We start from the raw sequence: 26874 nt of genomic DNA on the forward strand, positions 1-26874 counted from the left end.
ATAAAAATAAGGATTCTTTAAATACAGGCTATACATGTAAGCTTATGTATTTTTGGAAAAAAACAAATTAGAAAACATAAATTCTCCAAGCACCAGCCACTGAATAAAAATAATGAAGTTCTCCAAACAGTAAAGATAAAATAATTGACATGATCTCCAGGATTATATATTGCTTTGTGCTTCTTCAGAATCAAATTGGATTCTTTTTAAAAGAATATATATACAGTAGTTACAACTTGAAGAATTCACGTTGTGTATTGTACACTATACAATTTTATGTACAGTTAATGTTTAAATAATAATAATTTCATTCCCACTTGGGACCCTGTGACTTTGTCTTTCAGTACTTATATTTGGAGACCCCCTCTGTGTTTTGCTATTGTCTAGAGAAAGCCATTCTTTGAAGCCTCTGGTTAAAAGACTGGAGAAAAACTGGAGGAAACATACTTTAAAATGTTACAAACTCTAGTACTTCAGATGAGTCTGGGTTACAGTGTTCACTCCAGGTGCTGGAATATATATCTGGAATATCAACTACTGCTGTCCTGGCTAGACAGTAAAAATCAAATCTTTTCTATGGATTAAAATACTGGAATATCATTTTGGGGTAGCATTATTTTTCTTGGAAGTCCTTCTTAATCTCAAACTATCACCATGGCATAGAACTAACTAAAATTTTGTGTGTGTCTCTCTCTCCCCGCCCTCCCAGCCACTCTTCAGTACCCCAGTTGAAGTTACAAATTAATTCTTGGGAGTCCTTTATTTCTAATACCAAAGACGAAATTATGAAAGCAGAGGTATGTCTATTACGTTAATTATTGTAAGATACAGGTTTTAATAGCTTTCTCTTTTCGACAGAAGTGAATTAACTTCTTTTGCAGATTTCTGTATGTGGACTAATATGTATCAATTTCTCCCTAGGAAGGACTTTATAACTTCTTTTCCTTTTTAAAGATGTGTCCTATTTACATAAGAATATAGAAGAGGTCAAAGTAGTGTTTCTGTAGAATCCTATCTAAAGCCTATCTGAAGTTTAGCTGAGCCGTAAGAAGAGTTGCCTAGCTAGGGAAACATTACTGCTCACTTCTAATGTCTCCCCTCTGTTCTTTTTGCAGAGGCAGTTTGACGAGAGAATTTACATGGTGAAAAATGGTACCTTTCTAGATAGTATCTCCAAAGTGGAAATTGCAGAACTTCAACCTCCAAGTGTCCTCTCATCCGTAAGTCTTTGTTAACTGTTTTGTGTCGAAAGCCAGTGCACCGTGAAATTCTCATTATAGATTGGATGCATCTAAAACATGAAGTAACATTATATCTAGCTCACATATTGAAAAATATGTTGTAGCACCTCCATCTTGCTCATGCGAGCTTTCCAGTGCATTGATGTGTACCAAAACAATTCATGTGGCAAGGGGTGGAGGAGACACAGTGCCACATCCCAGTGGCTTCCCAAAGTTGCATTTCCTGGGGTGAGGTGCAGCCTCAAAAAGCCGGTTTCTTGAGACCCCAACACTATTTGGAAGAGCAGAGGGTGGTGAAGAGGCTCGAGATCCCCCTTCCCATCTTCTTGCTTTCAGATCTTCAGCCCACCTGCCACAGTTCAGCAGCACCTTCATTGAAGAGCCCGGGGATGTTTAAGTAGGAAAAGGGTTATGGTGGTGATTCATTCTGAAGGGAGTGAAAGGCACTCTCACAGAAAATCTCAAGGCAGTGTTCTGCTTAAAATTTTGGCATCTATGGGATAATGTGAGAAGAGCAGGTCGCACCTTTAGAATCTTACTTTTCCAAAAACCCAGTGATGTTGCAGTGCCCACCTGGGTAAAGCAGATGAAGCTGAAACTGTATCTTTTTGTCTTAATTTTTAATGGGCAATTTGATTGTGAAGACTTTATAGGGAAGTTTTTAATGTTTGATGTTTTATTATGTTTTTATATCTGTTGGAAGCTGCCCAGAATGGTTGGGGCAATAATAATACAGTGGTACCTTGGTTTTTGAACGTCTCGGAAGTCGAACGTTTTGGTTTTCGAACGCCAAAAACCTGGGAGGTGAATGCTTCCATTTTCGAATGCACCTCTGAAGTCAAACGGCTTCCGCTGAGTGTCTCAATTTTCTCAATTCAATTTGCAGACTGCCCTTTGTGCCTCGGTTTTCGAACGTTTTGGAAGTCGGAATGGTCTTCTGTAATTCTGTAATTCGAAAACCGAGGTACCACTGTAATAATAATAATAAAGTAGCAGAAGCTTGAATTCTTTAGAATGCTTGAAAATATTCCTCGCCTTATTTGGGCTGTTCTTTTTTTCCTCAGGTAACACATGAGAGGCCTCCTATTAATGATCCAGCCATTGTAATGTATTCAGCTGCAGCTCCACACCTGCCCTCTAATTTGTTTGCTACCTTTTCAAGTTCTGACGATGATAATCCTCTGCACTCCATAGTTAACAAGCATATGGGAAATAAAATATCCAAGAAAGATTCTAAGTACTCTCTTGCAAATAAAGGCTTGGAAGAAGTGCCTCCTGACTGCAGAGATATGGCACTTTCTGATTACATATGCCTACCCCAGTCACCAGGAATCTCTAGAAGATCTATCCAGGACACCCAGCTGCAACACAGCAGCCAAGAAGAACCAGCAGCAGCAGCTGCAGGGCTGGACCATGCTAATGCTATAAGTAGGCCAGCGCTGCCACAACTATATGAAGACGTCATTGATCAACTCATAATTATATTTCCTCACCTTACAAGGTATTTCCCATTGGTTAAACCGATTCCTCACAGTTCTGCTGGAGACTACCTCTTGGTGTATGTTTTTTCCCTTCCTAGTTCAAGCTGCTACCTTGTCCCTGCTTTTCAATGTTGCAATCCTGGCACATAACCATCTAAAAAGATAACGTGGCAGAGCAATGCACATTTGCTTGCTTCTGACTGCACTTTTTCTAGGTTAAACAAGAGCTTGTAGAAAAATGGCAGCTGCCCTTCTTGCCATTAGCATGAGCACTATCTGACAACAGCAGACACACCTGTTCTTTGTGGTCCTTCTTCATGGTCTTTGTCTTGATACAGGCAAACTCCAGACTTGGCAGCAGTGCCTTATCATCCATACAGCTATGCATTGGCATCAACAGAAGAGTAGTCCCCAGTTATTTTTACTTTGCTTTCCACTGGTTGGTGTAAGTTGAGCAGAGTCTTGCTTCAGGATACTGATAAGATTCAGTTTCTCAATGACCCTATTGCTCAAATATTTTCAGTCCTATAGGGCTTGATGCTGACCATTTGTTGTGTTGAGTGTTTTGCCTGCATACATTTTCCTGAAGCAGTTTTAAGGAAATTAAGTGTTCTTCCAAAATGCCATTTGACTGTATAGTAACCTTTTGAACTTGTAGTGGAACCCTGACCGTCTATTTCCTAAACACTGTCGGAAGCAAAATTGCCAGGTTGCTTTTGGATAGAGATGAATTGATAGCTGGATATTGGCTCCATATTTGTAAAAGAATATGTTGTTAGAGAGTCAGATATTCGAGTCAGATATTCCAGGGGGCTAACATGCACCTAAGCTTTCTGCAAGCCATCCAGAGATCTATGTTGTTAGCTGACCAATATAGATATCGGGGGGGAAAGGCTGTTTGTGACATCGCTGTGTATTCACACTGCTAACAAATGTATAACTTTTCTTCCTCCTGCTGCAGATCAGACATTGGAAATTTCATCGAAGAAGTCCAAGTCAAGAATAGAAACAAATGGAGCACAGCTGAACTCCTAAACAGGGTAACAGAATCTATTTTGGATCGTCCAAGCAAGAAAAAGGTAAGTTGCCAGAAATGTTTGAAATGCTGAAAACACAAATTATGGTAAAATATATATATAATGTGTGTGTCAGGGCATGGGGTCTCTGTGGTACAAGGAAGATCAGGTTCCTGCTCTTTGTCTAGGTTACGAAATAGAGGAGCTGCATCTATGGAAGTCCTTGCCTTGGACTGATCCACAGCTAGGTCAGATTGGAGAACCAGTTTTGGCCAAAGCGACCATAGCCAGACATTGGATCAGTAGCAGTTCGAGGGTGGAGACCAGGGGTGTGAGTTGCAAATGGTCTGCTAGGATGGGAGAACTGAGTATAGGGCTATAGGAAGCTGCCTTATACAGTTGCTCAGTCTAGCTCAGTATTGAAAACACTGATTGGCAGCTGCTGCCTAGGATTTCATCCAAGGCCTCTCCACCAACTACCTGGAGATGCTGGGACTTTTTGCATGTGAAGCATGAGCTCGATCACTGAGCTACAACCCTGGTATTTTCTTAAGATATTATCAGATTTCATTATCTCTCTTTAGGTTCTCCCTTCTTCGGGGAAAATAGAAGCAGCATCTTCCACCACTTCTGGAGGGAGCAGAAATCAGACTCAAAAATTGCTGAAGGCACCAGGACGAAGCGTGTCTAACCTCTCCAAGTCAAAACTTGCTAATGAAAAATCAAAGAAGACGACTCTCCCACCTCCATCAAGTCACACGCCTTGGAAAACTGTTGGAGAAACATCAAAATCAAAGTGGAAGAAATCAAGTGATGCTGCTGTAGGTCTTTGTATCATTGTCAATGTTAACCGTAAAAACAATGAATAATTTTATGTGCATAGTTAGGCAACATTTGCTTTTAACTAGGTTGTATCCATTGCTGCTGTTCTCCTTGTGCAGCAGACTTCTTCTTGTGCAACAGAATGTTCTCCTTTCCACCTACAGATCTTCAAAATCTGGGGGATTCAGTTTTTGGGAGCAAGATGGGAGAGGAGATGAAGGGGAAGTTCTGCTGCCTGGAATGGAACTCTGTTCGTGTAGCATTGAATAGAACCCTCTGATCCCGTCCCGTCCCCCCATCTCTAGCATAGCATATGTTTAAAAGCAAGCATTTAGCCTTTAACTTTGTAAAAGACACTTGAGAAGTGCCAGAGAGAGTTGGTAAAAAGATCTATTTTCTTGAAAATCCAAAAACTTTTCTTCTCTCCCAAATATGGTACCCTTGGCTTTTAAAATACTGAAATTAAACCTTCCTCAAAAAGTACATAGAAATCTTCTCATGTCCTGAGCTCTCGGGGAAAACCTTTTGGCATGTTAGCTCCTCGTCAATCTTAAAATATTTTGTAAACTTCCTGTTTGGCGGCTGAATCCAACGCTGCAGTTCTGCTGGTGTAAGGGACTTTACCCTGCATGCCCTCAGAATCAGCTCTGGAGGGTTGGGAGGACCCACAAGAGCAGATTTTTTTGTGGGGGGGGCACTCAGGGAGAGGAAATGGAAGTTTCATTGTGCCAGCTTAAGTCCACTGACACAGCATTGGAATCAACCCTCAAAGATTATCATTATCCCAAATGACTTGCTTCACAAATGAAGTCAATTTTAAAATGTCAGCAATGAATTGTCAGGGGTCAGCAAACTTTTTCAGCAGGGGGCCGGTCCACTGTCCCTCAGACCTTGTGGGGGGGCCGGACTATATTTTTTTTTGGGGGGGGCACAAATTCCTGTGCCCCACAAATAACCCAGAGATGCATTTTAAATAAAAGGACACATTCTACTTGTGTAAAAACATGCTGATTCCCGGACCATCCGCAGGCCGGATTTAGAAGGCAATTGGGCCGGATCCGGGCCCCGGGCCTTAGTTTGCCTACCCATGAATTGGATCCAAAGGTGCCCTTCTGTGAACAAAAGGATAATTTTTTTTCTTGAAAGGTGCTTGGATCCAGTAGAAGCTTCTGTGAATGGAAGTGAGGTTAAGGAGACGATTTTCAGATACTGTTTTCATGCCACCAGAGAATTTCTAACTCTGGAGTAGATTTTCAGGTAGTTGCTGGGGAGTCAAGTGCACCCTGTTGCTAAATAGGAATTTGCTCACAGAACTTGGGATCTAGTTATACATCCAACTTCTCGACTCTAAAACAGGCTGGATTTTTGTGTTCTCTTCCCAAATTAAGGTTGGAGATAGCCTGTGTCTGTAAATTGGTTCAAAATGATTATATCTGAATAGTAAATGTAACATTATGGAAGCTGCTAAACTGGACAGTTTGGGACCTATCCTATGCCGAGTCAAATAATTGTTCTATCTACTCCCCAGTACTTGGTGCTCTTTCTGACAGCAGCTCTTTGGGGTCTGGGACAGAAACCTTCATTCTTCCACCTTTAAGAGGAGATCCTTGGGACTTGCAAGGCACATATTCCAGCTATGGGAATTAGTCATTCTCTGTGCAGTAGGAAAACAGTAGCTTTGTAACTAGTTTTGAAATTATTATAAATGCATTTGTTTCTATAGGATAATGATCCCTGTGTAATATGTCACGATGAACTAACTACCGAAATGTTGCATGTGCTAGACTGTGGACACAGATTTCACAAAGTGGTAAGTGGAACCATAAATCCAGCAAGGTAACTTGTATTAGTTCTGTTGCTCGTGTCTTTGTAAATTTGTAGATTGCCCTCCAAAGGCTGCACACACAGGGACATTTTGTCTAAATAAGTGTGTTCGCTGTGGTGTAAACCACTGAGCCTAGGGCTTGCCGATCAGAAGGTCGGCGGTTCGATTCCCTTGCGACGGGGTGAGCTCCTGTTCCTCAGTCCCAGCTCCTGCCCACCTAGCAGTTCGAAAGCACGTCAAAGTGCAAGTAGATAAATAGGTACCGCTCTGGCGGGAAAGTAAACGGCATTGCCATTGCTCTGGTTTCACCAGAAGCGGCTTAGTCATGCTGGCCACATGACCCGGAAGCTGTACGCCGGCTCCCTCGGCCAATAAAGCGAGATGAGAGCCGCAGCCCCAGAGTCGGCCACGACTGGACCTAATGGTCAGGGGTCCCTTTACCTTTACCTTTATGGCTGCTGCTTGCTATTGGAAGGATTGTATTATGGACATTGGCTCTTAGTTGGCCAAAATTCTGGGATTACATTTCAGAAAACAAAAAGGCTAAACAGAAAGATAAGGTTTTACTTTGGAATTTACTTTTCAGTGACTGAAAATCCCAATCCTAGAGCATGTAAATAGGAATACCAAGTTCACATTGAGGCAGTGAATCTCAAGCCATCCTCAGTCCTGGATATGCTAGAGAAGCAATACCTCTATAACATACACTTGTGGTTGTAGTGGCATGTGTTCAAAACACCATACTTTCAGGGGACTGAAATGGGCCGCTCATGTAACTTTTTGGTACTTTATGTATCTGTATCTCAACAGCCAGTTACAATCACGTGAACATTTCCGTGAAGCGCCACAATATGGCTTAGGACAAAATGCTTTAGAAATTAAGAATTGCCCAGGTTGCCTATTCAGTACATTAAGACTGTCTACAACTACTAGTAACATTATTACTAGTATTAATAGCAATTGCTATGCTGATTTGAAAGCACTTTGAGTGGTTTGATTGCAACATTCTTAAATATCAGCAATAGAGAAGGTAAACATTTTAGTTGAAATTGCATGTTCCGATTTTTTTTTATTTGCTGTTGCAGTTGGTGGGCTTTGGTGTATACCTGTAGTAGAAAACTTTAAGAGAGCCGTCTTTAATATTGTCTGACAATAAGTGGAAGCTTTCATTAGAATTCCGAGTTGCCTTCCGCTTCCAACATTTCCAGAAAGACTAATGTGTAAATGTCATACATTGATGTAATCTGCCGAAAAGCCAGTGATCAGTATTGAATTCTTTAATTAGTTGGCAGCCCTTCTAATTAAATTGTCAGCCTTTTAGCATAGGTCGTTCACTAGTGATTATTGGAAAATGTTTGAATTCAAAGCCTAGTTGCAGAAGTTTGGTTTTAACTGAAGTCAGGTCTTTTTTATATGCACCATAATGTTTCAAAGTTATGCTTACCACTTGTCTTCCTTTCATAGCATGAATCAAGAGTGCTCAGAACTGTAGAAAAATGTCATTTTTTAAAAATGTTGCCCACCTCCCATAGCCCTACTTTTTAAATGAAAGGTTTCTGAATTCTTGCTTTTTTTCATACAGTGTATTGGTCCATGGATTAAGGAGCACAGCACATGCCCGACCTGTCGCCGTCATGTTTTGTTACCTGAAGATTATCCTGAGCTTCCTGGCCGAAACAGAGCCACTTAGATGCTACATACAGATTAGCAAGAATATGTGATTCACATCATACAGAATCATGATGATAAAGGTGTGTGGAGTCATCAGTTTATAGAGTATCGTATGTTACATACAATAAACAATTCCTCTGAAATACTTTTAAGCAACGATGCAGTTAGAAATTCTGCTATTTTATTCAATTGTTTCTATTGTATTGGCAGTAGTAATCTAGTTCATAGACATGAGCAATGAATACCTTGGTTGCATTGCAGCAAAACAAAGTTAGCAGCCTTCAAAATTTGCCTAACAAAGGTTTATCCCCTTAACACATGAATATATATATATTTAAGGAGGAGGTATCTGTTTCTGTTTCTAGCTTCTGTGGATCCAAATGTTGTGACACTTGTGAATTCAGGAGGCTGGTTAAGAGTGGGCAGTACTGTTCAGCGAATTAAAAGCTTGGTACTGGTTCTAAGAGAGGTTTTTTTAATTTCCAGATGAGAGAACAGCCTGAAAATTCCAGGTGTAGACTCATAAGCACCTTGTTTTTTTTAGTATTCAGCGCTTTCAAAAACAAGTTAGTAATCTGCCCTTCAAAAATAATTCTTGGCTAATATTTGGCTTCAAAGATAAACTAAAATTTGGAATACTGAATCCAAAGAACCATGTTTGAAAGATGCCTAGACATGCTTGTGGAAGAGAAAGCAGACAAACTTGTGTAACACTTTGTGAGAGAGGCTGACCCTGTAACAGTCCTCATCTTCCTGCTTGTGAAAAAGAAAGATCAGCTCTGAATTTAGTTTATTTTCTCATATTACATTCTAGCATTTGCAAACCACCTGTGAGTAGGTTTCCTTAAAATTTGCATATAAAGTCCATAATAGTTTCCTTCAAAGTGAGCAAATAAACTAGCTTGTTTGGTTGTTGTAAGGAATTAGCTTTAGATTTTTTTAAAAAAATAGCCACACTTATTTTATATCGGTATAGCCTCACTGTTCTTAATTAGCCACAAATAAATCCATGTGAATACCAAAGCTTTTAAAATTAAGGTTGCGTATTAACTATTTTAAATTACATCAGGAACTGTCTTCCCACATTTCCAAATTAAATGTCTGGGTACAAAATATAAAACAATGACTTTGCTCTACTCAACCGCGGAGAAAGCTCCTCATGAAGCAGGAATTCACCATTTTCCTCTCCCCTCTCTTGGCAAATAAATGCCAAATTGTTGCAGAAAAGCAACTCTCGTCAAGGAATGCAAGCCCTTGGCCACAGTTTTGGGTTATTTAGATGAATAATGGGCTGCCTTTACTGATAATCAAATATTAAGAGGCATTTGTACTGACAAGATGCTTGTAAGTTGATTGCTGAAAATGCCCTGTAATTTAACAAAAAGGCTGTTTGGGAATTCCAACCCTAAACCATGGATCTCTTTTTTGTCACTCCTTCCAATTCAAAATGTTGCATTTAAATGTTTGATTCATAATTGGAGACCTTCTATATGTTGTCTAGATGCTGAGTATTTGCTCATTTTACCTGCATTCAGAATACAGTACTGAAATAGCTGCATACTTTCAAAGCAAAACTTTGTAATCACATTTATCACAGCCTCTGAACCAATAAAAATGAACAATATCAACTGTGTAGTTGTCTGACAAACCTCTTTTAAGAAAATGGATTTTCATAACTCATAATTAGTTTTGTCACCTTGTTTTGTAATCCTACACTTCGTTTCACATGCATAGGCTAGTGGTCCCTTGCTGCATTCAGATGTGCAGCTATTTGTTGTCTGCATTGCATATAATTGTTCTGTTTTTGTGTGTGGCCTGCATTTCTTTGCTCCTTATCCAATAACTTGAGGCAGCTTCAAGGAAATGAGAGTTGAAACTTTTCTTGCGTGGTGTCTGCATTCCTGTCTTTGAGCGCTAGGGGGAGCTAAGCCCACCTGAGTCCATTGAAACATCTCTCAGAAATGCATTTCAGGTAAGACCAACAGCTCCTGCTTGCCACTTCTGAAGCCTGGGTTCGTTCCTGCCTTCATTTATGAGGAACTGGGTCACACACTTGGCCTGTGTCTCATGCTCAGCTCTGTTACCCTGCCTGCAGTTTGACTACCTTTTTTGCCCTTGGACAGAGTTCTATCACATAGCTTAGCTGTTGGTTTCAAAGTAGTCTTTTCCTTGGTATGTACATGGCCCTGTTTAAGTTGCCCTATTCTCTACACAGCATTACTGTCCCTTTCTACAGTTCTTTTTTTTAAAAAAGGCAGGCCCTTTTATTGTTGCCCATATCAGTTTTTTGCCCTTCCTATTTTTCCATGTATTGCTCATTTCCACCTACTCTGCCTAATAGCTGCAGTAATGGGCAAAATGACTGAGCAGGGCTATCATCACCACTTCTGGCAGGTGTGCTGCTAGCGGTACAACTGTAAACAGAGCACCACTGCCACTTTTATTAGGCTCAAAGACAAAAAAAAGTTGAGAGAGCTGACCATAATATCACCTCCTGTAAAGGCTGAGCTAACATGATCTGCATGCAATGTATGTATGTAAAGGTAAAAGGTAAAGGTACCCCTGCCCGTACGGGCCAGTCGTGTCCGACTCTAGGGTTGCGCGCCCATCTCGCTTAAGAGGCCGGGGGCCAGCGCTGTCCGAAGACACTTCCGGGTCACGTGGCCAGCGTGACGAAGCTGCTCTGGCGAGCCAGCACCAGCGCAGCATGCGGAAACGCCGTTTACCTTCCCGCTAGTAAGCGGTCCCTATTTATCTACTTGCACCCGGGGGTGCTTTCGAACTGCTAGGTTGGCAGGTGCTGGGACCGAGCAACGGGAGTGCACACTGCCGCGAGGATTCGAACCGCCGACCTGACGATCGGCAAGTCCTAGGCGCTGAGGTTTTACCCACAGCGCCACCCGCGTCCCCTGTAAAAAATGTATGTAAAATGTAGGCTAATTGTATGTAAAAGTAAATGGGCACATATCAGCACCTCGTAGCATGTTTTCCCTGTAGATTCCAAAATAAGGTTCTAGAAACCACTTCCCAGGAAGACCAGTGCACGCCTAACTTGGGTAGAGACGCAGGTTGTTACATAACACAACACACTGTGAGCAAGCCACAGAATTTTAGTTTGCTTTCTAACATACATTGCATATGTGAGAGGACTTCATTCATTTTAGCAACAGACATATTTGGAGGAAGAAATCAAAGCTCCCGTCACTAAACAGGCACTTTGGGATAATGAACTACATATTCCATTACTTTATGCAAGTAGCCACAACTCAGGAATGGGCTGTATTTGGTTGGTGTACAACATTTAGAACCTGGTAAGGCAATGCAGCAAGGACATGGGATCAGGTCTAGGCAAAAATGAACATCACCAGGTGGTTCCATTCCTTTAGTAAGCTTGTAGGCTGACAACTTTCAAGGATAGGTAGTACGATATTTATTCTACCATCTCCTCTTCTATGTCCCAATTTTCCCTTAGTTCAACTCAAGTGGATTTCGTCTCATTCTAAAGGCAAACTTGTCCGAAGATGGCAGTGTAATACCATTCTGCTTGCAGGCAAATGAGAGCTAATCATTATAGTTGGTGCTCCAATACTGAGGAATCCTATGCTATTTATGTTAAACCATTGCACCCAAGCCAAAATACCCCCCACGGGCAGTTGATGGCCAGGAGCATTCACTCAAAGTTTTTATTTAAAATGCCGATGGCGAAAACAGGAATTTCTATATAGCAGTTTTTGAAAAATTCAGTTTTGAAAAATTCAGGTCTGCTGCTTAGGTAAATATAATTCCTACCACACAGCTCTTTCGAAGATTACAGTAGATTTTCTTCAAAATTTGTATAGCATTACTACATGTAAGCACAGTGAGCATATGCTGACATGGATAGGAAATGGCTTCAACTGGAATGACATATTGGCAAACAAAACTCCTTCGTGTTATGATCTCCTGCTAGCAGAACCAATACAAACAAGGATCAAGCAGATGAAGGGGTAGTTCAGCTAGAGAGTGGTCTTGTATGTGATACAGTTTCACCATAAGCAGAGGCAACTCTTCAACATCTGATAAACACGACTCCACAGTAGAACCGGGGCAAAATTCAGCTGGTTGATGTTGGGCAACAACCTTGAGAGAGCACTTTTATAGCTGCAAGTGTACAGAACACCTAAATTTCATTCTTCTATCGCCATAGGATTTGAGAATACACGGCAGCAATCACATTGCTTGGTTTTCGCAGTGCCAACACACTGGATTCCCAACTGATAGGAGGCTTCTGGTCCCAATGGTATTCCTGAAACTGTTCTAATTAATCAGAGCCTGCAGAGCTTCAGTGGAAAGTTCTCCGTGATGAGGTGATCATCATGCAAGAGGACGACGACATTAACTTCAAATTCTAGAGGAACAAACGACACAATCTTGAAATTAGCATTGTCGCCCAGGTCCCTGTAATCTTAGTAGTACATTTGTAGCTTGCAAAATGGTTTGAAATAATGATTAGGTAGAGACTGGATTAGCATCTCATTAGAGACAAGTAGATCAGTACATCCATGGGTGCCAAGTAATACCTCATAAATTCAGCTCCAACTGGGTTCCTTGAAAGGCAGCATAAAAATATTCAAGCATTTCTAGGTGCTGCGTATGTCTCTATCTTAATCAAAACAACATTTTCCAGGGAGTTCCAGACAGCCAGCACTGAAAATCAAGTCAAACTATTGCTTCAACTTAACTAGGGAAGAAATATGCTGGCGGCAAGTTGCCTTGCTAGATTCTGGGCCTCAGAAAATAAGCTGATAATTACCAATATAATATGTGTCAATTCCAGGTAATTTTTTATGGTGATATCCAACCTTAGTCACTCAGAATAGACCTACACTAAAACCACTGGGACTACTAGCTTCTAAAATTAATTTTTGTAAGTTGCTGATAGACCTATATCTATATAACGCAACCAATAAATAAAGAATAATAGGAATAAGTCAAACTATTCCTTACCAACTTTGAAGTTTGTGGTTTCCAAGGTGGGGCAGGTGAAGAGTCTGGGGAATACCATGTAGATTGGAATAGGAAGATTTCTGCAGACATCTCCGTCAGCAATCTGAATATTCTGAATCTCAGTGGCATCTCTAGCATAACCTTCAGCACAGCCTTGGCAAAAGTGGGGCAAAAGTGGCATTAAAAGGAAACCAAACTTTGCTAAATAACATATTACCATGCTTGCTGCTTCAAGTACTAGCACATTCCTACAGTTGGCCAGGGATGGGGTGTTTCCAATTAAGAACCAATGTCCTACAAATTTGAAGATTTGAATACACATGTAAATTGTTGTATGCACACCCATGTTATGACCTATGCAGATGTGCAAGACAAGTACTTTGGGAATTTTCCAACATGTGGTGTGACCTTTACTATGGCTGGTATTTCATCTTGCTTACTGGCAAAGCTTTCAGTTATTCTAGGGCCATTTCAATTTAATGGCTAAGTTGAAAACACTTTGGCATGCTTTAGAAATATAAAACCAAACTCTCTGGAACATTTATAGACAGACGTATAAAGACGTACCACAGGTTTCCACTCGTACCAACTGGAGTTCAATACTCTTAACCGCAGCATCTGAGTTGACCACCACAAGCTCCCCTGTGAGGGGCTGTGTTATGATGCAGTTTGTAGAGTTGAGATGGCCTCTTATGAGAAACTTTGGGAGCAGTGCCCTCTAAATGCAAAGTGAAGTTAAAGGAGAAGGTAGGTAATCTAATCAAGAATTGCCATTTTCCCCGTTCTGTTCTGTGATTTCCCCTTTGTATTAAACTAAGCCTGCAAGCAGGATCTGTGTCAGTTTCCAAAAACTCAGTACAACACTTTAGGTACAATACAAATAAGAAATAACATGGAAATATTCTCTAGGTCACTCTAAGTCTGTTACAAAGGAAGGTAGATTTGCCCAGCCAAATCTGTATGATTGCCTTTTAATCCAAGTTCATACTAGAAGTCTCCTAATTTAGCAAAACAAGGATTAAAATCCTAAATCACACCACACAATACTGCTTTTTCTGTAACCAGTTTCCATCAAACACAGACAATACTGAAAGAAAAAAATCTGTTTCCATTGAAACTTAAGCTTATTAAAGCTAGTGTTTTCATTCCATACAATTATTGTTTTGTTGCCTCTGTTGTAACTATTTATTTGTGCTTTTATATTGCCTTTTTTATCTTGTGAACTACCCTGATATCTTTTGATGAAGGGCAGAATATAAACCTAATAAATAAAAATAAATACAAGCAACCAAGAAATTAAAAGGACCCTTGATAAAGGGACTGCCATTAATAACTGCTCTACAAGATTGTTGCCATCTAAACTGAAAACCCATTATATGTTGTAGTTTAAGCTCTTATCTAAAAAAGGGGAAAGCATGATGGCAGAAGATGGGACTGGAGTAGTTGTGCAGAAAGAAAGGTATTTTATGGAAAAGCACAGAACCAGTGAACATTCTAAAATCCTTGACCGATCAAATTTGCTTTGTTGTGAAGGACAGGAACTGCATTATGTAGCCGCCAAGCATATGGTCTCAATCATAACTCCACATATAAATACACTGGAAAAACACATTTTAAATGGCGATTTCGCCACAGGCCATTACATCTCAACTGGGCAAATGGTCATTAGATGATAAACCACGGTAAGAACTGGGATTGCAATGCTGGTTTGCACAGACTGTTGCGCTATGGTTTACCCAGGCCAGGTGTGATGGCCAGCTATGGACTGCCACTAGATTGGAAGTGAGAAGGAAAAAACCAGAGCGTACATATGGGGGTGGTGGGTGGACAGGAACACACACAAACAGGGCTCCTTGGTACCTAATGCATGGTTTCGACACAGCATCTAAACAACCAATTTTTCAGTAAGCACACTAGTACTGTATCCCTTACAGGAATAAGGGTCTTACTTCTTTCACGTTCTGTAGAGTTTCAGGAGTAATAGTAAAGTCCACTGGGCTTGGGGTTGGTTTACCTTTCTGAGGCTGCAACAGAATGAAAAGAAGAGTCAAAGTGGTAAGTCTACTGTTTGTCAGTTTATGACGCCTGGGGCATTATATTTACAGTGGTACCTCAGTTCTCGAACTTAATCCGTTCCGGGAGACCTTTCAACTCCCGAAACCTTTCGAAAACCAAGGCGCGGCTTCCAATTGGCTGCAGGAGCTTCCTGCACTCAAGCAGAAGCAGCGTTGGACTTTCGGCTTCTGAAAAACAATCGCAAACCGGAACACTTACTTCCAGGTTTGCGGCGTTTGGCAGCCAATTTGTTTGACAACTAAGCTGTTTGAGAACCAAGGTATTTTCAAGTCACATATTACAAGAACAAGAATGGATGACTATAGGAAAGGTCGTTCTTGCTTGGTGGAAGATGTGCCAGCAATCCCAACTGGCCATCTGTGGGGCAGTCCTTTGATACATGCTCTCATCAGCCTAGAGGGAAGAGGTCTCCTTCCCATAATCTCTAGTGGCTATGAAGAAAAGTCTCATTATAGTAACGGGGCAGTCTAAGATAGCGTTCCCCTCAGGCATAGCAACAAGATGCATTTTCAGTACAGAATTAAAAGGAGAGTGGAACATAAATGATAATGACATGGTGTGCACATGGTAAGCCAAACCTTTGCTACTGATTATGGCTAAGGAGGAAAAACCTAAACCATGATCCTAGGTTTGGACAACACTCAGACTGCACTAAAAATACCAGGAAGAGCAAAGCAGGTGCAAGTTCCTCTCCAGGAGCCAGGATGGTCATGTGACTCCAATAAGCCATAGTTTGGCTCACTGTGATGTGTGAACCAAGTCATGATCTAACTGTTCTGTAACAGACCAAAACCCCTGCCTTCTCGGAATCAGAGAGAATTCGCACGACGTCTTCTGTCATTTCCCCCAACTTCAGGTCCACATTCTTCCTGCTATAAATCCCGATTGATTCCTTACATAACTGCCAATTCACCAGTGCATGTTTTGGCAAGTACTTACTGGCGAATGGACAATAAATTCACAAGTCTTAGTCAAATCCTTAGCCAGGAGAGAGCGCCGCATGTCACATCGAAGGGTATACTATGCAAAGGAAAAGCAGCCATTTATTCCATCTTGGAACAGGAAAAAGAATGCAGCCTACTAACGAGTTATTTTGTTTATTAGTAATTTGAGAGCCACGTCTTTCTGATGATTAATCTAGGTTTATATAAAACAAATTAATACCTCTTTTAACACCCCCCCCATATCTGAAAAATGGACTTCACATTTGTTCCAACTCACCATTAGACTTTTATGCACAACCTGTATTGAAAACAGTTTATATCTTCTGCAAAATTATCTTGTCACAGGAAGTGCTGCAATACCCACTTACAGTGGTACCTCAGTTCTTGAACGTAATCCGTTCCGGAAGACCGTTCAACTTCCGAAACGTTGGAAAACTGTGGCTGCAAGTTCAATTAGAAAAATGGAAAAACACGCAGCGGAAGCTGTTTGACTTCCGAGGCGCGTTCAGAAATGGAAGCAATTACTTCTGGGTTTTTGGCATTTGAAAACCGAAACATTTGGCTTCTGTGACTCTTGAAAACCAAGGTACCACTGTACTACAATGCAGCTCTCGTTGTGGTGCCTACCAACTCTACAATTCTGTGACTCTATGGTTCATCTCAAAAAGAATTCCATGGTGAGCAAGTTCATTTACATCATCAAAACCCTACAGTAAAGGAATAAGGCAAGTTCTAAGAATAAATATCTGAACTGCTTGTAGTTTGAGGGAAAGCATTTCTGCAAAGAGCACTCTTGATTAACAATGATAATTTTTTTTTTTATCACAGGGCCCTTGCTGTTTAGTTTGCTTCATTTTTAACAACTATAACAGGGAAAGTGTTCCAAATCTAGACACCTATATATATATCATTAATTTTATTGGGAGTTAAACTCATAAAGTACGACTTATTAAGTGCTTAACTTGGTGCTTTTTAAGCATTTTATGTATTTGTGTGGGGGGTGTTCAATTAAAGATCAACTGGAAACACATCTAAATGTCATTTTTGTTTTTTACAAGTGACAGACTAAAATTTAAAAAATAAAAACTATCTTAACAACTGTTAAACTATATTTTCTTGTATCATTGAACCAAGCTACATGAACTCACATACCTATGCAGTAATGATAAAGCTAATTTATTCAAAATAACAAATAAAATGTTCTGCAAGAGTGAGGAACAAAAAACATTTTCACAAGCTAGATATCTTATTGGCCACCCTACACAAGGAAAAAGAGTGAGTAGCGCTACGGAGGCCTCCATCAAAGCTCTCACTGACCTCAGTGAAATTGCTCCCTTTGCTCCAGTTTAATAAAAATGGCTTAAGCATCAGTGACTGTATCAGTTCTCAGTTAAAACTTTGTATGAAGTAACCCAGCATATGCACTGGCACAGCTTCTGTCATGTTGTTGCTCACAGCAGATGTTCTATCTGGAAGAAGCCTGAGCCAAAACTAGGTAAGAGGAAATTCATTAAATAAGAAAGACGGCTGGCACGAAGAGAGAAGTTTGGAAACATCGTGCAGATGTATAGAAGCATCATCCATGTGATTTAAGTGGAAATGAAAAGGTGAATCTACAGAAGAGTACTCTAACAATTTTGTACTAGGTACTCTCTATTGTGCTGTCTCTACTACAGGCATTTTTTTTATCTGAAAAGAAGCAGATTAAACTATCAGGAAAACAAATTAGATTTATGGAGTCTGCTTTGCAATATGTAGCAGAGGAGAAACTTTGGCCAAGGAGCTCATGCCATCTGTTCCCGAGGAGCCAAAATTAAGACAATTCTTTTTAACATATGTATCATAATCCTTGTGTGTTTCAGTATTTTAAATTGGCTTAGCAGAAAAATACAAATGCAAATAATAAATATTAATAGCTATGGTTGCACGTTCCCCACAAGTAACTTATGTCTGCCAAACTGAAAGCCTCTCTTACCTGGATGTTGACAAAAACTCCATGGTAGGTTTCATAGAGAACTTTGTTCCCCTTCACTTGCAGTGGAAACTCAAAAGGAATTTCTGTTTTACCACTGGGCAGTTTTCCAGGTTTTACCATTTCTACAGTACTGTTAATAAGCTGAATAGGCTGCAAAAGGGGGGGAAATAAAGAAAATGAAACATGGAAAGTGTGGTTAAGAATTTAAGTGGCCCATCATCAGTTTTATTCTTTAACTGTTGATTTTCAAAATGTATAAAACAAATCTTATTTACAGAAAAAGGAAAGATAAAAAGCCATATATTGCTGAGTAGTTTAGCCCTTCACCAGTTCCAATGCAGGTATCAGCCCCTCAGAATACCTCAAAATGCATGACTACTGCAGGCATATAGATAGAACAATGATATTGCTTATTGAATGCAAGCTTTCTTTGCAGAGAGCTCTAAGCTCAAAATTCACTATTAGAAACTGAATAAGTTGCTTATCTCTCTGCACATACGGTGACTCTATGAAAGCCAAGCTAAGTTTTGGGGTATTTTAACACTCCATATTTTGGTAATGATCCAGCCATGACCTCTGATACTCCAGCTTCACAAAAATAAAGAAGAGTTTTAGAAAAACTTTCCATAACCATATTTGTACCTTAACAGAATTGCAGAAGGCTTCAAACACACCAACACTTTTGGCACTCAGCTGCAGGTTGACAGATCCCTCCATTGTTAAGGAGATACCCTGGTGCTGGACTGCATCCTTACTTGTTATGACCACCACTCCAGTGAGAACTTCCTAAGTGGGTGGAAATGGGGAGGAGAGAGAAAAATCAAGAACCACCCATCCACTGCTCGTTATCTTTTTTATATTTCAATGGCAATGTGCTGTCATTATCAAAAAGCATGATTTACGGAAGGGGGTGACATGGGGGAAGAGTACATAATTTGTCTGGAACTCTTCTGTCCAACTCCAACTATTATGTGACACTGCTAAATAGCAGTGATTTGGATTTTCAAGAAGAAGAAAAATTTAACTAGAAGATTTTCTGAAAATTTTCTTCTGCAACTTGGAGCAATTTGCACTGGAAAGTTTTCTGATGCTCTAGAGCAGGGGTAGCCAACCTTTTTATACCTACCGCCCACTAATGCATCTTTCTTGATGGTAAAATTTCCTTACCGCCCATCAGTGCTCGATGAAAGGAGGATTCAGCTTGTGCTGCAGAACCAGGTTGACAACCCCTGTTCTAGAGTGATTTAACTTAGCCTATTTAATTTACTTGTATTTAGTAAACAGAACCAAAAACTTTGAAACTGTCGAGTTTGCCTAATGTGGTGTTTGCAGTTGATACCCATTCGTTGTTACTAATGAGCATATGAAATGGAAAACTCACATCACTGCTATACCATTAACAGAGTCATTGACAAATGCAGCTCCACTCCATTCAGGAGCTTTTTCCTGTGTGCCACTTTGTTGCAACACGCTTTGGAATTCTCCAAAATGAAAGAGGTTATAAATGAAACATGAGTAGCTCTGGTTTGTGTCACAGTAGTGGCAGATGACTTCCTAAGGAAGGCAAGCCCATGTATTAGTGAGATTATGATTCATAATTAAAGAGATGAGTTTGTAACATCTTTAGCTGAGCTTAGGGATTCCCAGAAAAAAAATTATAAAGCATTTTGACAATGGCACCGAGTAAACAAAACAGTTATTTTTGACATTCCGTTCCCAGATTGCTCATCTAAAAGTAGCTCTAAAACATAACTTCTCTAGGAAGTGTGTTGCATCTCATCCTAGGATCACTTACTGACTGTGTGTGCAGTGTTAGAAACAGATATGAAAGCTAGGAGCTAAAAGGCACCTTAAACCTAGGTTATGGGCGCAACAACGGAATGTCCAGGTGTGCTTCTTTATAACAAGAATTCAAAGCTGAAAATGAATGAACTGTAGCTAAAATATTATGTTCATTTTTCACATGGTCTAGTCCTTCCCCTGCCCACAGCCCTGATATTCTTAAGAGGGTCACTTCTCCAGTCTTCAGAGAGTAGTTGGAAATGGGGTGGCAGAAAAAGGTCCTCCTTTCCTTCCACTCTGCAGTTTAAATCTGAAATCTTAAGCACAGTGTTCAAAACTCCCATTGTTCTAGGTGCATTTTGTGATGGGGAATTTCATTACCGTGAGCAGTTTCTGAGCTCTGGGCACAGAAACTTCACAGTGCTTGAGGAAGTGCAAGTCGCAACAGCTAAATGGGGACTTTCTGAGCACAGGCACTAAACCTCTGAATATCAGAAACCAAAGAAGAAGAGAAGGCCCTTTATGCACCGAATACATTTCCAGAGGCCTCTGTCAGAAACAAAATCCTGGAGGAGATAAACCATGCTCTGAAGCACAATCTTTGGACTCTATTAATTTAACTATTATAATAATTGGATCCCATGTACTTAAGTCTCTTCAATTCCACTTTTGGACCAAACAAGTCTCAACCTCTAGAATTTCCGCACATACCTTGCCACTCTAAGCACATTGCTATCACTCCATTATGATGATTAACGGTTTGTTTCCCTAATAGATAGGGATAGAGAAAATGTAAAAATATTGAAAAAGCCTGCTCTTTCACTTGTTTTCACCAACTGCACCACCAGTTCAAATGCTCTTATAATACGCAATTGTCTCTATTCAGCCATGCAGACTTGTCCTCTGTTTTGTTGCATGTACAGTACAGCAACCCATTTCTTATAATCAATTCAATTTTTTATTTGGGACACTCTAGGTTGAATAGGCCCTATCCAATGACTACACCCATAGCAAAGGAAAACTTAAACCATGCCCAGATGGTTATATTCAAACTGTAGGTTTGGGTCACATGAAAAAATAAACACCCCTACCAACACTATAGCTAAAATAATAATAATACACAGGAGTCGGAGGTTGGGGACAGGACAACAGACATGCTATGTTCTCAACAGATTGGTATTCTATACAGTGCTTTGAAAATGTGTCAGTACTGTGTACCCTTGAGTACCCCTGATAAAAAGCACTGATTTTATAGCAGATTTCCCTTCCTCCAGACATGCTAGCATTCTAACTGTAGAGCAGGGATGCATAACCTGTGACCCTCTCTAAGGGGCATCACCAACAACTACTGGCCATGCCAGTTGGAGTTGATAGTCCAACATCTCTATGCCTGATCTCTGGCCTTAAATTTTACAATAATCTCCATTTCTTTGTGAATGGGGAATTGCTTTATTTTGATCTTCATGCCACCACATCTCAACACAGGCTGGGTTACGGAGAAAGCACATACAGGAATATTATCTTATGCCCAGTGAGTACTGCCTACAGTACACTAAGCGGCAGCCACAGGATCTTTATTCCCTGTAGATAACTCCTGAGCCCTGGCCTGCCATCTGGGGCTGTTGGGAGTTCAGCGGCGCAAGTGCAGGGCTCCATGTTCTCTCCTCTGCTGGTGCGGAGAGGACCCTCCTCTCCTCTCCTCTCCACCACTTGTGGGAACCAGGCAGAGGGCCCGCCCTCCCATCATATGTCAAAGAGATAAACAACTATCTGACGTTTATAAGACATCTGAAGGTAGCCCTGTTTAGGGAAGTTTTTTTAATGACTGAGGTTTTAATGTATTTTTAATCTTTGTTGGAAGCCGCCCAAAGTGGCTGGCGGGGTATAAATAATAAGCCATTACTATTATTACTACTATTATTATTATTATTATTATTATGCCCTCAATGGAGCAGCAAGGGCTAGAATGGCTGGCCCCCTTCTTCTGCTGCCTGGGGAACGAAGCCAGGCTCGCCAAATACTCATCCCAGCTGGCACCCTTGCAATCCTACGAAGGCTAAGGGCGGAAACAAGCCCGGCTGAAGGAAGCCCGGCGTGCAGCGGGATCCCTAAGAGGAAGCCCATTCAAGTCCAATGGGAGTTACCCGCAAGGAAGGGGGCACAGAACTGCAGCCTTCCTCTCTCCCAGGAAAACAAAAACATATTAATGGGGGCGGGGGACGAGCAACGCAGACCCTGCCGTCTCCTTCCGCTCCAACGCCGCTGCCAAAGGCTACTCACCCCACAATGGTACAGCTTGTTCGCCCGCTTGATCTTGATATCCAGCGCGGTGCCCATGGCGACCCCTCCCAGGTCCCCGAATCACGTGACTCCGCCTCCCTGAGCTGCGACTCTGACCACGTGACTCCGCCCCCGTTCTTTTTCTGGGCGGGAGGAGGGAAGAGTTGAGTCCTCATTTCCGCTTTTCGATTCGCTCCCACTTCCGCCCCTCCCTCTTTCGCTGGGGGGGGGGCTGTAACGGTCATATCCGGCCCAGTAACGTTACACCTTAAGGCGCCGTTTATTTTTAAAACTGGACGCGCCGCTTACGTCATTCTAATGGCCGCTCTTCCGAGTCCCCGCCCTTTCTTTCCTCGTCTGCTGCCTAGCAACAGTGCAAGGCGGGAAGGGGGGGGGACGCTGTGCGTCTCCGTTCCTATTTCTATTTCAGCGTAACTAAAAACCGGGGAATTGCGGGCGAAAGATCAGGCAGGGTGAAAACGGGAAAGAAATTGGGCACCGAAAGCCAGCTTTGGAAACGAACTACATTTCCCAGGCTGCAGTTCCAGAGAGATTAAATATCGTTATATCACGCAAGACGTCTAAGTGACGTCCATGCCTCACTGTATGCCGGGAGATGTTTAAAAAAGAAAAAAAGAAAAGTGGGAATGTATCAGGGCTTTTCCTCCGGCCTTGCAACGCCATTAAGCCCCAGTAAGGATTATATGATAGGGGCTTCAACCATATGCACCTTGACCCGGGAAGAAGCCCCGTTTTAAAAAGTGCTATTTAGAGGGCGCTAGGCAAAAATCAGATGAGGAAAATCTCTTTCATTGCCGTCTGTGCAAAAATATGTAGAAATTGATGACTTCATGGGGCTTTTTATTAAGGCTATGTACACATTAGCGGCTTAAAATGCAGTGATGTCTTTTTTCTGAAGCTGTGTTCCAAGTTCCATCTGCACATTCCTGAACTAGAGATTGGTCTTCGGCGATGTAGTCACCCAATGTGCATAGTCTATGGCAGGCATGTCCAAAGTCCGTTTCGGAGCCTAATCCGGCTCCCGTGGCAGTATATGTCCTAGGGTAAAATCCTTTAAAAAGCTCAGCAACTTTGAGGTAAAATTGTAAAAAAAGCTCGACAACTTCAATCCTAAAAAAAGCTCGACAGCCCTCACGTCACGCATGTTCACTCCAGCAAATCTGGCCCACTTTGAAAAAAAGTTTGGGCACCCCTGGTCTATGGTTTCCCTGCCCATCCAATCCCTTCCAACCTTATTTGTGAAGCTGTCATCTGTGCATGTGTTGTCATCTGCACATGCACTATTGGTGTCTTGTGCACACCTCAATTACAATGTGAATGTTTCCCTTTCGGATTGAAGCTGGTTTAACAGGAGTATTTCTCAAGAGACTACAGAAAAGTCTGCATTGTGGGTAGTGTCATGTGTACACAGATTGAAAAGAAAGCACACTGGAGCCAGATGAAATGGTTACTCCCTTATAGATCACAGTATTTGAGGCTTTTTAGTTCAGAGAAGAAGCAAAAAAAAAAAAAAAAAAAAGAAGGAAAAAAAAGAGACATGATAGATAGTATGCATGTCATGGAAAAAGAGGATAGAGAAAAGTTTTTATCCTCTCCTAAAACTAGAACTTGGGGACATCCAATTAAGATGTTGGAGGATACAGGACAGATATAAGAAAGTACTTCTCACACAGCAAATTGTTAAACTATGGAATTAGCTCAGGAGGCAGTGATATCCACCAACCTAGGTGGACTCTACACACTTATAAAAAAACGTTCTGAAAATGTTTTTTTTTTAAAGTGTTTTTAAAAATACATTGAATTTTCCATAAGGCCCACCTAGTGTCATACTGCATATTTCACTTAAAACACACTTTAAACATTTTATTTGCAGCTATATAGTTGTTGTTTAGTTGTTCAGTGGTGTCCGACTCTTCATGACTCCATGGACCAGAGCAAGCCAGGCACTCCTGTCTTCCACTGCCTCAGCTGTATAGTAGAGGGCTTAGTAGAGGACTGTATAGTAGAGGATTAAACAAATTCATAGAGGAGAGGGCTATCTGTGGTTACTAGCCATAATGGCTATTCTCTGTTTGCAGAAAGGAGAGAACCAGCAGAGGCTCCTGCTGGAAGAAGAGAAGAGAATGATTTCCTCTCCCCTCTGAACCATCTTCCAAACTGTCCTTGCTGAAATGCCTTCTTTTACACAACTATTAAAGGTAAGAATATAAGACCCAAAGTCCTCATTCAGTCACTGCTAGTTCAGACCCATTTCTTTTGATAAGTGCAGTGCTTTGTTCTGGGGAAACACAGGGGTACATATACCCCTAAACATTTTGTACTTTTGTCCATTGACTGTATTTATTTTCCCGGATTTGAACTATAAAATGGTGATTTTCTTGAGTCAAAATGAGATTACCCCAAACTTTTTTTTAATAGAAAAAGCACTGTCTAAGTGTAAATGTCAATGTGAATGTAGGATGCAGGCTAAATCCTCAGCTCCTAAATCTATTGTTAAAGTTTCCAATGCTGCGAACTGCCCTCTTAATGTCTATCAAGGTTGACGACCCCACAAATGCTCCTCAGTCGCTCTCCTCTTTCTACTGTCATGGAGGTGCCTGGCTGACTTGGCAACATGCATCACTTTACACTTCTTTACATTGAAAGATAGAGCTGGCTATCAATCATCACACTTCACCCCAAAGCTCTGGATGATTTATTGAGTGACACCTACATTCTCCCTAGTGGCACTCCACAGGAGAATTCCCATGGGGTAGAATGGGGTAATAGTCCCATGAACATCACCTTCCCAAACCTGTCAGGAGAACTGCTGCAAACTAGTGTTGCCAATTCTTACTGCTAATCCAGAAGAATCTAATTTCCTATTGTGTCAAGTGCCATCAAATGACTAGGAAAAATTAACCAGGTATTATTCTATACAACAAAGAGTTTCATGTGAACACTATTCTAGTGCTAACTCTATTCAGTGCCAGTTATTCACTATTTAGTCCTCTTTCAATGGTTGTTGCTGCTGTTGCTGCTGCTGCTCACCTGCCCACCCCCTTCCCCATCAAGTTCTGTTACTGCTTTAGTAAAAGAGAATTTTCTGTTTCAGAAGTATACTGCATGGAATATAAATTTCAAGAATACACAGTATGTGTTTCATTAATAATAATAATAATAATAATAATAATTATTCCTTTCTGTTTTGGAAAAATTCCATCCTCTTTCCATATAGAAAAGCTTGTATCTACATTACTGGGAGAACTCATCCCTCCATCATGTTCCACATAAAAGTTTCTGTTGCCATTGTTTCTGCTGATGTTCTGTGGCAGGAAGGAAAATTTACCTCTCCAACACTGCATGCGCAAAGCAGAGTGCATGCAACAAATGGGCAGATTTGGGGGCTTATATAATAAGTAATTGTAGAATAAATATTGGTGGAGGGGTGGGTAGGTAACAAGAAGAGGTGGACTTACACACTACCAGGAAACAGATAGTGATGAAGGGAAAGATTACATATTGTTGCCAGCCATGTAAGCAATGTGAGTCCATTACAATTTATTCTACTTTTCCTCAGGTTTAAGTGGGCAAGATGAAGGCAGTTGAATTCTTGCATTATAAAAAGGTAAAGGATCCCTAGACAGTTAAGTCCAGTCAAACTCAACTATGGGTTGCAGTGCTTATCTCCCTTTTCAGACCAAGAGAGCTGTTTGTCCACAGACAGCTTTCTAACACTGTGTATCCAATATTTCCTCACCATCAGCATCTCATCACTGTAATAGTGTTAGAGGGATGTGATTACTCTACCAACCCTTACAATGTGGTGTAAAATACTACTGTCAACCTCACCATTCTCTTTAACATAATGTGGCTTCTGACTCTTAGAAACCACATTAGGTTAAAGTTTAAATAGCATTTCCTTGTCTTGGAGCTGGGAGCTTAGCACCTTATCTATTTTGTGTAGCATTGCCTAGGATCTGACTGTATGGCTTGGATCCAGAGATGCCTTCCACAAAGGGATGCACTTATGCAAGGCAGTCCCACCAAATTCTCCCAGTTTTCTGTCTCACTACAGTCCCTCATGCCCCATCCACACAGTTTCAGAGGGTCCTTGACCCTGAGGAGTGGCTTTGACTGGGATGCAGGTGACTAGTGTGGGAGGAGCCAGGAAAGACCTGTTGCATGAGTAAAGGTAAAGGGACCCCTGACCATTAGGTCCAGTCGCAGACGACTCTGGGGTTGTGGCGCTCATCTCGCTCTATGGGCCGAGGAAGCCGGATTACAGCATGTGGCCAGCATGACTAAGCTGCTTCTGGTGAACCAGAGCAGTGCACGGAAACGGCCCAGAGCGGTACCTATTTATCTACTTGCACTTTGATGTGCTTTTGAACTGCTAGGTTGGCAGGAGCAGGGACCAAGCAATGGGAGCTCACCCCGTCGTGGGGATTTGAACCGCCGACCTTCTGATTGGCAAGCCCTAGGCTCTGTGGTTTAACTCACAGTGCCACCCGCATCCCATTGCATTATTGTTTTGTATTCAGTGGTCTGTGTTTGCCTGAGCTTGAGTGTGGACAAAGGATTCTGAGCTCCTGTGTTCTGATTCAATACATGATGTCCAATCACAGAACATTTCAGGATTTGGGCCTCTGCCATTGGCCCTTGAACTCTGAGTCGTGTTTCGCAGCTTGGAAGTTTAGACAGCCAACCACCAATCACGTTGGATTGGCCCTGGCTTTCAGGAATGTATGTAAGCAGTTGCTTTGTCCGTTTCC

General features: G+C 41.3%; 2 protein-coding genes across 4 annotated transcripts in view; one reads left to right on the forward strand and one right to left on the reverse strand.

Annotated features, from left to right (window-relative positions):
- The window catches only part of TTC3 (tetratricopeptide repeat domain 3), a 64508-nt gene extending 54824 nt beyond the window's left edge, over positions 1 to 9684 (forward strand). For both annotated transcript variants that reach the window (XM_053386696.1, XM_053386697.1), the window contains exons 40-46: positions 710 to 797; positions 1116 to 1220; positions 2306 to 2742; positions 3684 to 3801; positions 4323 to 4559; positions 6284 to 6370; positions 7968 to 9684. In XM_053386696.1, the coding sequence (XP_053242671.1) occupies positions 710 to 797; positions 1116 to 1220; positions 2306 to 2742; positions 3684 to 3801; positions 4323 to 4559; positions 6284 to 6370; positions 7968 to 8075 (1180 nt within the window). In that variant the 3' untranslated portion in view covers positions 8076 to 9684. The remainder of the gene's footprint in view (positions 1 to 709; positions 798 to 1115; positions 1221 to 2305; positions 2743 to 3683; positions 3802 to 4322; positions 4560 to 6283; positions 6371 to 7967) is intronic.
- Positions 9685 to 11279: 1595 nt separating this feature from the next.
- On the reverse strand, positions 11280 to 22228 carry VPS26C (VPS26 endosomal protein sorting factor C). 2 transcript variants are annotated; one of them, XM_053386700.1, is made up of 9 exons: positions 22100 to 22153; positions 20531 to 20587; positions 18680 to 18823; positions 18038 to 18187; positions 16058 to 16138; positions 14992 to 15066; positions 13610 to 13760; positions 13043 to 13195; positions 11280 to 12443 (listed from the first exon to the last, which is right to left on the reverse strand). In XM_053386700.1, the coding sequence occupies exons 3-9, from the start codon at positions 18752 to 18754 to the stop codon at positions 12361 to 12363; spliced, it is 768 nt and encodes a 255-aa protein (XP_053242675.1). In that variant the 5' UTR covers positions 18755 to 18823; positions 20531 to 20587; positions 22100 to 22153; the 3' UTR covers positions 11280 to 12360. The 2 variants fall into 2 exon arrangements, with proteins under 2 accessions (XP_053242675.1, XP_053242674.1); XM_053386699.1 differs by lacking the exon at positions 20531 to 20587 and having other exon boundaries at positions 22100 to 22228.
- Between the last annotated feature and the right edge of the window lie 4646 nt (positions 22229 to 26874).

The sequence above is a fragment of the Podarcis raffonei genome, chromosome 4 (genome assembly GCF_027172205.1).
Source record: "Podarcis raffonei isolate rPodRaf1 chromosome 4, rPodRaf1.pri, whole genome shotgun sequence".
NCBI lineage: Eukaryota > Metazoa > Chordata > Lepidosauria > Squamata > Lacertidae > Podarcis > Podarcis raffonei.